The sequence below is a fragment of the Mesoplodon bidens genome (genome assembly GCF_964165515.1).
Source record: "Mesoplodon bidens genome assembly, chromosome: 6".
Taxonomy (NCBI): domain Eukaryota; kingdom Metazoa; phylum Chordata; class Mammalia; order Artiodactyla; family Ziphiidae; genus Mesoplodon; species Mesoplodon bidens.
The window spans coordinates 65,945,732-65,957,564 of record NC_138162.1 but is presented as its reverse complement, the minus strand read 5'-3'; the positions used below and the strand labels follow the sequence as shown (position 1 = coordinate 65,957,564).

At 39.3% G+C, this 11,833-nt stretch overlaps 1 protein-coding gene across 1 annotated transcript in view; it reads left to right on the top strand.

The window, feature by feature from the left end:
* Positions 1-6,453: 6,453 nt before the first annotated feature.
* Positions 6,454-11,833, top strand: part of LURAP1L (leucine rich adaptor protein 1 like) — a 48,852-nt gene continuing 43,472 nt past the window's right edge. The window contains exon 1 of the mRNA XM_081237551.1: positions 6,454-7,488. Within this exon, the coding sequence (XP_081093677.1) occupies positions 7,174-7,488 (315 nt within the window). The 5' untranslated portion in view covers positions 6,454-7,173. The remainder of the gene's footprint in view (positions 7,489-11,833) is intronic.

Genomic DNA, 11,833 nt, shown 5'->3' with positions numbered 1-11,833 from the left:
GGAGGAGAGAGTGATAATTCACATGAAACCAAAGGTGGAGAACAGGAACCTCCTCATGTCCCTTAATGATGCATTGTAAATGAAACTCCCATGAATGCACTTATTTTTTTTTAATCTATTTCACTTTTTAACTCTACCTCATTTGGAATTTGAGTTTCCCCAATCACATAGGAAGCAACTCAGTGTTGACTTCTTAAAAATATATGTGTAGCAGTGGAACCCCTTAACAGTTGTGAAAGAGGGCTAATGCCCATCTTTCAAAGAAATGGAAACAATAGGAGTTTGGGAGTAAACTATAACTTAGGGCAAATCCCAGCTCTTCCACTTACGCTAATGAAACATTAGGTGAGTAGTTTCACCTCTTGGAGCTTCAAATTAATCTTATGAGAGCAGAGTTAATAAAATTTGCTTCTCTGGCTTGTTATGAGGATTAAATGATACAAAATATGTAAAGAATCTGTCATAAAATAATGTTTAATATATAACACCTACCCCTTTAGCCAGTGCTTTTTCAGAGTTTCCTCCACTTTATTTTATCACTGTGATTTGTGCTGCTCTGATTTAAAAGTGCTTTTCTACTTCAAAAAATGTTCTTGCTGATTCATCAGATGGGCATTATAACCAGTAACTATCTGCCTGAATATTCTGAGGACATAATTACAGTATTTATCTTTTATATAAGGTGCATATACTCAGTATGTCTCATTATGGTCACAAAAGTCTTCTCATTGAATCATACATACTGAAAGAAAATCACATTCTCTCTCTGAAAGAAAATCACATTCTCTCTCTGACTCTCCATGCAGCAAGCTTACTTAATAGCTTAAGAAGGCTAACTTTCAACTGTTGAGTAATGCTCGTAAGTCCTAAGACTAAGATCTGCAATTCTGCTATGGGGAGTTCTTGAGTTTTCACTCCCAAATAATACTAACTAATTTATGTGTGTCTTTACATATAATCCTTATGATCTTTTCAAAATTAAAAAATGCATAAAACGTTCATTTCTCTTCCTCCCAAGGCTTTTGAAAGGCACTTCTGCTTTTCCTTCTGTACCTATGATGCTAAGAAAAAGGAGAAAGTAGAAGGCTAAAATACGGACAGGAATTGAGATATTCATAGGACATTACCAGAAGTGGGCATTGATCCTGAAGCCATGACATTCAGGTGGGAATTCTACGTCGTGTGCCAAACCTACAGGTCAAAGCTCTTGTGGAAAATCATAGTTCTCTGTAAACTTCTTGGACACCATCCTCTCTGTGAGCATTCACCATTGCTTTTTTCTACCCTGACTGGGGTTCTAGTTCAATATGCTTAGCTTCTGTGTTCCATAAAATCGATACTTCAAAAAAATCTGTCAAATAATTTTCAAATCAATTCATAAGTTTGCCTCTAAGCTAGGACATAGAAATAGGGTATTTCTTTAGGCCTTTTATTTTTAATGTTTACACTATATAATGTTAGAGCCAACCTCAAATTCAATTTTAGAAACTGTCAAGGTATTTGGTGAAAGATATCAAAAGTGGATTTATGAATTATGTCCAAGATTATGTAACTGGATTTCAAGATAGGGATGTTTCTGTGATCAACATTTTCTAGTCTATAAAAGCATACTTTAAAAAATAAAGCTAATAGCTGTTATTAACTAACTCAGAGGTGATTATTAATAAAGGAATAAATACATTTTTACTGATTAGAAAAGAGACTGTTAACTATTTCTTTTCTGTGGCTTTAAGCCTTCAAGGTTACCTCCATACATCACTGCCAAATATAAAAAAGTACCAAATAAAATGAAGATTCCAGTTCTTTCGTATTATTCACAGCCTCATGTCTGAAGTGGACCTGCAAGACCTACATCATTCCACAGTGTCATGGGTTGAATTGTGTCCCCCAAAAAGATATGTTGAAATCCTAACCCTATCATACCTCACAATGTGACTTTATTTGGGGATGCAGTTGTTGCAGTTTTAATTTGCTAAGTTAAGATATACCGGAATAGGATGGGTCCCTAACCCAAAATAACTGACATCCTTACAAGAAGAAAGAAATTTAGACACAGACACAGAAGGAAGACAGCCATGTGATGATGGAGGTGGAGACTGGAGTTATGCTACCACAAACCAAGGAATGCCTGGGGCTACCAGAAGCTAGAAGAGGTGAGGAAGGATCATTCCCTAAAGTCTCCAGAGGGAGTATGGCCCTGTCAGCACCTTGATTTTGGACTTCTCATCTCCAGAACTGTAAGACAATAAATTTATTCTGTTATAAGCCACTCCATTTGTGTTACTTTGTTATGGCAGCCCCAGGAAACTAACACAAACAGTTTTATGAGACCTCATCTTTCTACTTTGACTTTGGGACTCACTTCCCCAATTATCACTTTACCCAACCTTAGACTTAAAACTGAACTGCTTTCTCTGGCTTTGAGTTTTTATCTCTTTTCTTAACTAGAATTAATGATCATCCCCCAAGATTTTATGAAACAGAGGTAAACTGGAGCCAGCCCATACCAGTTTACAGCAGCCAGTTGTTAAATTTTTAGGAATTTTGTAAGCCAATTGCTAAACACAGCCATTATTTTAAAAATTACATTGTATAAGTTTTAAATTAGGCAGATTACACTAAGACAAATGTAATAAATATCAAAACTCATCACTTCCTAATTGTTTGACTACTTTTTACTATAATCTGTGCCCTTGAGGCTATTTATGTCAAATTTATCTGTTTGGTGGAAACAGTTGGGGAAAAATGTGCTACTGCTCATTTTTTCCCAACTTACATTGGTAGCCTGAAATCAGCCATGGTGGGAATACTTACACCATGAAAACTGCCAAAAGCCACAAGCCAGTTATTTTTATATTTTCAAAGAATTAACTGTAAATTTACCAGCACTCCACCGAAATAACCTTTAACTTCATTCAATAAGCCAAACTGGGATGACTACAGAGGAAAAGCTCGTGGTTAGCTTTATTAAAGATATCTCTTTTCTGGGCCCTGCTATGCACCTCTCAGTAAAAACTCAGAGCTCAGGACAGCAAGTAAAAGGAAATAAAGGACTCTATTACAAACAATGAAGACAGAGATTTGACAGGGATTATGAAGAGGGGATAAGGCAGACTTAGATGCTGGTGACCTATTTTTAGTATTGTCTAGAAAATCTCTCAGGAAAGTGTTTAGCTCTGATTATAAATATTAATTACACTCCAATCAGAGAACTATTTAAAGGATCTGTGCTCCTTAGGGAAAGATATTTCAGATAGATAGATAGATAGATAGATAGATAGATAGATAGATGATATAGGGATATATATGGCATACACATGTATAAGTTGTTCAAGTTGGTAATAAACCAGATGATTTTTCTTAGTAAAACAGACCCAACCAAGCTACAAAATTATAGTTGAATTAAATGACTCTATAGACAGGCAGGGTAAAATCTGCATAGCTTTAGCAGATATATAATTCCACGATGTATGGATGGGATCAACAGTCTTTAGTTTTGCTATGACACCTCCCTTGTTAAACACATCATCAGCTGAACAAAAGTATTTATAGGAACAGCACCTCTACACATTTAAAACAAAGATTTAAACATCCTGATACCCATTACATAGTTACTTCCTAAAATTCTTAAAGGTAACTTGAGGCTGTTAACTGTTGGATATTACTGTGCAATGTGGGGAGCGGAATCTCAGGTTAGAGACTCTGCCCTAGTCCTTGAACTCTGTGCCAGTGAGAGTCGGAATGCTGCAAACTTTCAATCCGTGCCAGAGAGAAGGTAGAAGGCCTTTTTTTTTTTTTTTTTTTCTTTTCACCGTAAGGCCAGCCGCAGATTATGGAGTGGCATTACTCACACCATACAAAGTCTTGCTGAGCCTACTTTTGCTCTAAACACTGTCTCCTACCAGGAAGTGTTCTAAGGGTGGAATGTGTGAAGCTTGCATCACATCACTCTGTTTTTGTGACTGAGGCATTCTTTTAAAACCTGTCATCTGAGTCCAACAATGTTCCCACTTCATTAGCTACCAGATTTTTTTTTTTTTTTAACGATAAATAAGAGTCTCTCTTTCCTTCTTTGTGAACACAATCCAACTGGGGAAGAAACCCAGTCTCTTAAAGTTCTCCATAGCTTAATACCCATTCTTAGATTCCTTAGGCATTCTAAATGGAAAAAAGGCAAATCCAGCTCATACATAAGGCAGTCAGAAAAGGACGCATATAATAAGGTAGTCTGGGTCTAGAAAATTGTATCAAACACAAATAATAGAGTAACAACTTTTTTGATTTTACTTTTCAGTATATTAGGCTTGGGGAAACATCCTGAGTTTAGGTTGTTGCTGGAAGATGCTATCAATTAAGGAAACAAGAGGTGGCTGGAGAGGGACAAGAAAAGCAGAAGCAGGAAGGGAGGACTGCTGAGAGAGAGGGACCAGATCAATATAAAGAATTGCTCTGCAGAGTTTTTCCCTCCTATTTCTTCTCTGTTGTCTCCATGGGCCCTCTTTTTTGCTGATGACCTCACTTCCTCCCCAGGCCTGCTACTGCAGTTCTTGTCAACTAAACCCTCAAATCAACGTATAATATAGGGCTAACAGTTAGCAATGAGTTAAACCTCTCACACATTCTTTTTCATCATAGAAAAATCTTGAAGACAAACAAAATATTCTCAAGACCCAAAAGTAAAAAAGATCCTTATTTTTGAACATTTTGAGCAAGGAATTTTCTCACATCAGACAACATAAAGCAGTAAAGACAGGGTTAACACAGTCAATTAGAGGCCTAATAAGATTACTGTGATTCTAATACGTTTTGAAAATTATCATTTTGGCATTCAAAACATCTTTATTTTAAACTGAAATGTCATAAAGCATTAAGTTGAGAAATTTTAAAAGGCTTATCATAACTAAGCTTTTCTTAAAAAGCTCACACAAAATATTAATTTACATACAGATCATGTTTTTACTTTCGGAGATGGTTTCTCTGCAGAAATCTAAAATTAAAAAAAAGTTTTCTATTTTTGAATTATCTTCGGTATCAAATACAATTTTACTGTCTATGACTCACAGCAAAGGAGCTGTTCCTTTTTTGTACAGTTCCACTGATAATTTGACAATAAACTACTTTTATGGACGAAGTTCAAGTTAGATACTATGTTTGCATGCTACTCTTCTCAGCCAGCCCTATGCTGAACTTTGTAAGGGCTTTATGACAAAAAACAAAATAAACAAACAAACAAACAAAAGCAAAGCAAAAACCTCTTCTTTACTGAAATTCAGGCTTTCCATAATTACATGTTAAGAGTGTAATTCTTATCCAATGAGCTTGTGGTTTTCCAAATTTAGGACAGAGCATGTAGTTTTATCAGTGAGTTGAGATTTAGTTTTGTTCTCCTTTGCTTCCATAAATGGTTGTTCCAACTCTAAAATGAGCCACTTAATTTACAACTATTTTCTTCATTTCTTTTTAAGAGAAGAAATAACATACAATTTCTGACATGTTGACAAGAGAACTTTAGCAACTTTCTCCCTGACATGAAATATTTCACTCAGAAGGCCTGTTTCCTATCTATCCTTAGGCTTCCTGGATGAGGCTCAGCTAAAAAAGTACTCTGAGATGTATTTGCCCATGTGCTTATAAGTGTAAAACCTGAGTGATGTCTCTAGGAAGGACCAAGAACACAAATACTTATTTGTCCCAGAAAGAGAGGAGTCCCTATTTTGAAATATCTTAATGGAACCCTAAATAGAGCTTACTAGATTGAAAATAGTACCCTCTACTTGAAGATTCTTAACACGAATTCAATGTTGAACCAAACCTATAATCCATATAGCTCATAATAACTTACTTGGTACAAGTATCTCAGATCAATAGATGGCAGGCTTTGGGTTTCTTTCAAATAGTTGAAAAATATAGATGAATTATCAAAGACAACTTTTCACTAGTTTTACCTTAATTATGGAGAAAGAATATTGAGTATAAGTATCTCAGCAACTTTCTCCTTTTAAAATCCACCACTATCCTCAGTAGTCATAAAGATTATTCTGGCTATTTAGTTTTTCACATCTGCTTGCTGAGACAATGTAACATTTGGTAAGACAATTAGCTTTGGTTGAACATTCTCACTGAACTTTTGGTGAAATTATTACACTGTATATTAGTACAAAATTACAAGGAAAGGCTTCTAAAGCTAAATTTTTGTCATTTAGGAAGATGGGGGGTAGGGAATGACACTACATTTAAAGTCATTCTTCTGCCTCTATTGTTACCAGACCTAAAAGTTGTAGCTACCCGGCAATTTCGCTGGGAAAACTGAAAATCTAATCCCCGTATTAGGTACTCCCAACTAAGACAGGATGTTGAAACTACTACTGGCAGCAGGGGTAGGAAATTTTCTGTTGCTCTTCTTGCCTGTGCTTTACGGTACAGGGGTTGGCCCTGGTTTGGTCCACCTGCCAGCGGAGCTTAAAGTTTCCGAGGCTTGGGGGAACACAATGACTTGGATCTAACAGCCTAAATGGGAAGAAGGGAATTTGTGCTGCCTCGAGGAAGCCGTTAAACTCCTGCTAAGCGAACTCTCTTTTTTATGCATCTATGCACACGACCGACCTCCTCTATCACTGACTAGAAATAATTTCTGACAATCCAGGATATTCCGAAAGCTTGGAGACATATGGCTGGAAAATGAAACTACCCTGGAGTGTGGCCACATCATTATTTTGTGTCGCATGGTACCAGATGGGCAGGTGGTGAATGGCGCTGGGATGTGAACGGACAGTTTAACAATGTGAATTTTTTCCCCCGTAGAGCTCAGACAGACTTCATTTCCCTCTTGTCTTTCGGTCTCTAGTACTTGGAATTTCCCCCTCTCTGCAATATCAATTAACTCAACTTTGCAGTGGGGTAGCCAAAAAGGAAGAGGATGAAGAGGGCTCTATAATCTTAACAAGTGTCGAGGGAGTCACTGCGCCCCGGGAACCGCGGCGGCGACCCGCCCATCCTGTGCGGATTTCAGGGCTGATATCGCGCGGGCGGTTATGGAGCGGACCGTGAGTTTGATCCGCCGAGGGTAGAGACCTGGGCTCGGTAGGGGTGTGCTGATCTTCAGGCAGACGTGGAGGCCCCTGCTGCCTCTCATCCGTAGCGTTTTATAACCATTTTCATCGTTCTTCAAAAGTCATGGACGACGGCCCGCTGCCCGACCTCCGAGACATCGAGCTGAAGCTAGGGCGCAAAGTGCCCGAGAGCCTAGTGCGCTCGCTCCGTGGGGAGGAGCCGGTGCCCCAGGAAAGGGACAGAGACCCCGCCGGGGGGAGCAGCGGCGGTGGCGGTGGCGGAGTCTGCAGTAGCAGCAGCAGCAGCAGCTGCAGTTTCCCTCTCTCCCTGTCATCCTCCTCTTCGCCCTCCCCAACCTCTGGCTCCCCACAGCCTAGCCATTCCAGAAGCGCCCTGGAGAGGCTGGAAACCAAGCTTCACCTCCTCAGGCAAGACATGGTGAGTGTGGTTCTCCAGCTGTGGGAGTGAGAGCCCGCGCGGAAGCACCGGGAGATCGGAAGATGCGGTCGGGGGCAGAGAGGGCAGCCGGGGCGGCCGAGCTGAGCCATGGGTGCGTGGGAAACACGGGGAGGGGAGCGCGCAGCGGGTGCGCATCTGGAGGCAGCAGCCGGGAAGCTTGTTTACCGGAGACTTTTTGCTCGGTCACGGTTTGCTAAGACAGCAGAGCCTGCCCTGCTCTGTGTACTTTCTGACGTCAACTCCCTGCTCCCGGCTCTGACCACTGAGATGCCAGTCCGCAGCCTCCCAGGCACAAGCCCGCCGAGGGGGTCTGCAGTTACTGCACGCGTCTGGGGCCTGCCGAGCGCCGTTCACACTTTCAGTTCAAAAGGTGGCTCCGTCCGTGGCACTTACTGCAAAAATGCTTCCTGGTTTGCCGAAAGGTGGCGCGGCGGGGTCCCTGCAGCCCTTCTTCCTGGCTCACTCCTCTTCCACCACTACCGCCCCGCCCCTTGGTGCAGCAGCCGAGCAGTTCCTAGGCCACTGTGGAGCTGATTCTCCACTGCTGGTTCTGAAAACAATGGCCCACTCGTCCTTGATGTCCTTATGAATAGCTTGTCTCATGGTTGATCCAAAGGAGCAGGTGATCCCCCAGGCCCAGGGATTTGCTAATGACCACTTCCTACCCTCCCCCTCAGTCCTCAATCTGCAATTGTTTTCTGTGCTGTTTGCAAATGTTAGCCTAAGAATAGGACAATGGGACTAGGAAGGGTCCGAGAATACTTGTTATTCCGGATGTATTTAGAGGGAGACACTTATTTACTTACCATGAACTCAGGCAAGTCACTTAACCTCTGTGGACCTCGGTTTATTCGTACAATGAACTGCTTGGAGGAAATGATTCCTTCCTTAATCCTTTTAGGAAGATGACCACAAAACAACAGCATTTTCCACCAGCTTGGAAAGGAGGAAAGTTACAACAGGGGCCTCAGCCACTTCTACATAAATGACCCTATCTACCGGGGCTTTGCACGAAAAAGAAGTAACCGGTGGTGTTACTTTAGCTTCTCTCTTTTTGCAGTTGGAACACTGGGAGGGAATAAATTCCAAGCATAAAGTAATCTTGGCAAATATACTAGTGCAAAAAGCCATTCTTCAGAGATCATGTCCTATGCTCAGAATTTTTACCACACTATCAACACAAGGGCTCTAAAAACCTCTCTCAAGATCTTTTAAGCTGGTCTACTTAAGAACTTTAGTTTTTAGGTCTCAAGAATCCATTTTCTTCCCAGTTTGAATGCAAATATATAGAGACATACATATATAGGTCTATGTATGTGTGTGTATATATATGTGTGTGTGTATTCATACACCATGTGTAATGCAAATGATTTTATTACTCTATTCATGTTTCACTAAATATACACACACACCACAGGTTATACATGTTAGTTATTCAACAGGTATTGACTAAGCATTGACTATACCTGGTAATTAACTGGGTGCTCAAAATACAAAACAAAAAGTTCAAGGAGCCTATTTAGGGCTCTCAAATCTCTTGCACTCATTTGCCATTTATTATTTGTAATATATAAAGCCAAGTGTGCTGAAGAATTTTGTAGAGTAAAACAAATCTGGTTATTTTCAACAAAAGACACTTTCCAGCCTTGTCTATTTTTCTTAACGAAAATGTCACAGAGTTAATAAAAATCTGTTTCCCCAAGCCAGTTCTTGTTAATGATTATGGTATGTATATAAATACATTTAAAAAAAGCAAGCAGAAACAACAACAGGAGAGGCAGATTAGTAAACTGACTATTCATTATATTTTCTACGTGAAGCATAGTTATCTATGAACCTAGGAGAATTTATGCCAGAACAGATGTTTTGTGTTCAACTCTGTACTCTAATAAAGGTCTCCTTTACTGAGCAAATGATAACATTGGCTATGGGAGTTTAGAGGGTAAGGATCGAAAACAGGTATATTCTGCCAATGAGACAGTTTTTCCCCATTTTACATAACTCTTACGGGTACTAAAAACCCCAGCTTCAGCATAATTGCAAAGCAACAGATTTGTTTTTATGCAGACTTGGCAGTTTAGTTATAAACATGGAACAGATGCAGTTGTGCAGTTCTTCCCGTCTCCTGGCATCCCCATGTCGAGAAGTTGGGCGATGCCCCTGTGAGTTTTATGTTCTTTTCTGTTCTCTTCTACGAGCATTGAGTCTGCCTCCTTGGTCTAATGCTTGACCACACATTTCATGCTTCTTACTTTGAGTTGTTCACAGATTTTTCTTCTGGATGGTCTGGAATTATCAGGCTTCGTTCGGTCCTGCCCTCAGAACTCCTTCCTAAGAAACACCTTAGCCATGTACAGGATTTTCTAGAGACTTCCAGGAATTAAGCCTTCCTTCTTTTCCTATTAGGATGGATGTACTTACCACTGACACAAGGCACCATAGACTAGGAGGGACGGAGTCTCAAAACTTAAACTTCTTTACATGCACCTGATCTTCTCATTGTTTCTCTCTCATCTCCTTTTATGGTTTTATGAATCATTTCCTTAACTCTTATCTGTAAATATTACAATCAATGCTCTTGAAGTCTGTGAGATGCAGGTGGAAAGGAAGCAAGATGAAAGAGACTGAAGTTGGGGGTGGGCGGGGAACTGTTTCTGTGGCCAAACTTCTTCACCTTGAAACCCTTATTAACAACATAAATAGCACAATACATAATAAAGGGTGTGGGAAGGAAAATATTGGCAAAGAAAATTTGCAGGCATATATTTGATACAGTAGGCCAATTCAAAGTAACCATTCAGGATGTTCTGGAGAGAGAGCACATTTTCCCAATGTGTAAAATATTTTTTATTTTTAATTTAAAGATAAGGAAATTTGACAATAAGCAAATGCAGGGATACACATAGGAAGTTTATAGTGAAATCAGAAATAGATGTCAGACTTCTGGTACAAAGTCTGCCCAATTATATTTGTTCACTACTTTTCAATTCACAGTGTTTTACTATCTGCCATATTGTTTGAGCATAAGGTCATACTGGGAAAGAAGTATTTTCATCCACATTTTGCAAATAAGATCACTGTGGCTTAGAGATGGTTGACAAATCAGGCCAAGGTCACACAGCTTAATTAGTCAACAGAATCACAATTTGAACTCATATCATCTGACTCCATGTACTGTGCTTTTTCCCCATTCTCGTCTGCATCCCAATAATTTCTCTTCAAAATACAAAATAGTTTTTATAAATCTGTGGTAAGTCAGCAATCCCCAGAGTACTAAGGGACCAACAAAAAGAAGCCATCAGGATGCATGTCAAGGATTGTTTCAGATATGGGTTCATTCAATAATCAGCAAATATTTATCGAGTGCCAACAATGTACCAGGCCAGCCTGGAGACCTTGGGAAGATAGTACAAAATGGCTACTTTAAAACGTCAGTCTTCAGAAGAGGTCCTGTCCTATGTTTGGACTTTTCATTCCACTGTCTGTGCAGACTCCTTTTGCAAAATTTTCTTAAGAATAAGACTTTAAGCATTACTTATCAAATACTGCTCTAAGATTTAGAATGCCTCATAACATCTGAAATATTTTTCCAGTAAATGTAAATAATCTCTGTCAAAGTCAATGTTTACCACTTAGTAATACATTTTATACTGCACTTTTATAAGATGTTCAAAGGATTTTAGTGCTATCTCAATAATGTCCATATCACACATCTAGTTTAAGAGTGAAAATTATTTTCATCGATTTACTCTGGAGAAAATTTGAAATGCATAAGATTATAAAGGCAATCACTAGTGAATCAGAGCCTGGAATTAGAAGGGATCTAATGGACCCTCCCAAGTTTGCCTTCCTAGATAATTACTGTTCAGTCATCAAAGTATAGTTTGAAATGAAGTATATACTACCTATTGATGCCGTATTCCAGATTTTAGTCAATTCTGTGTCACACTGGAATGGTTAATGCAGTGCCGTTATGAATAACTAATCTGAAGATATTGTGTCCTGATCCCATATTTTTAGCAACTACATATTTGCACAGCAGCTGTGTAATAGTGAGAGATAAACAATTTCAAGCTAGTTACTTGTCTTACTATTAAAGCATTCAAATACCCCACCTGATTCCTCAACTCTTGCTTTAATGAAGTTTTCTAGGCAATACACAGGGCTAGACACAAACATACATAAATGATACCAGAAGAACATGAATCAAAATGTCAAAAATTTTGAGAAGGATACAATTGCACTTGGTTTTTATCAATATTTTCTCTTATTGATCTTTTTCATGTCCCCGCACCCCCATAATAAACGGCTTGCCTATTTTGTA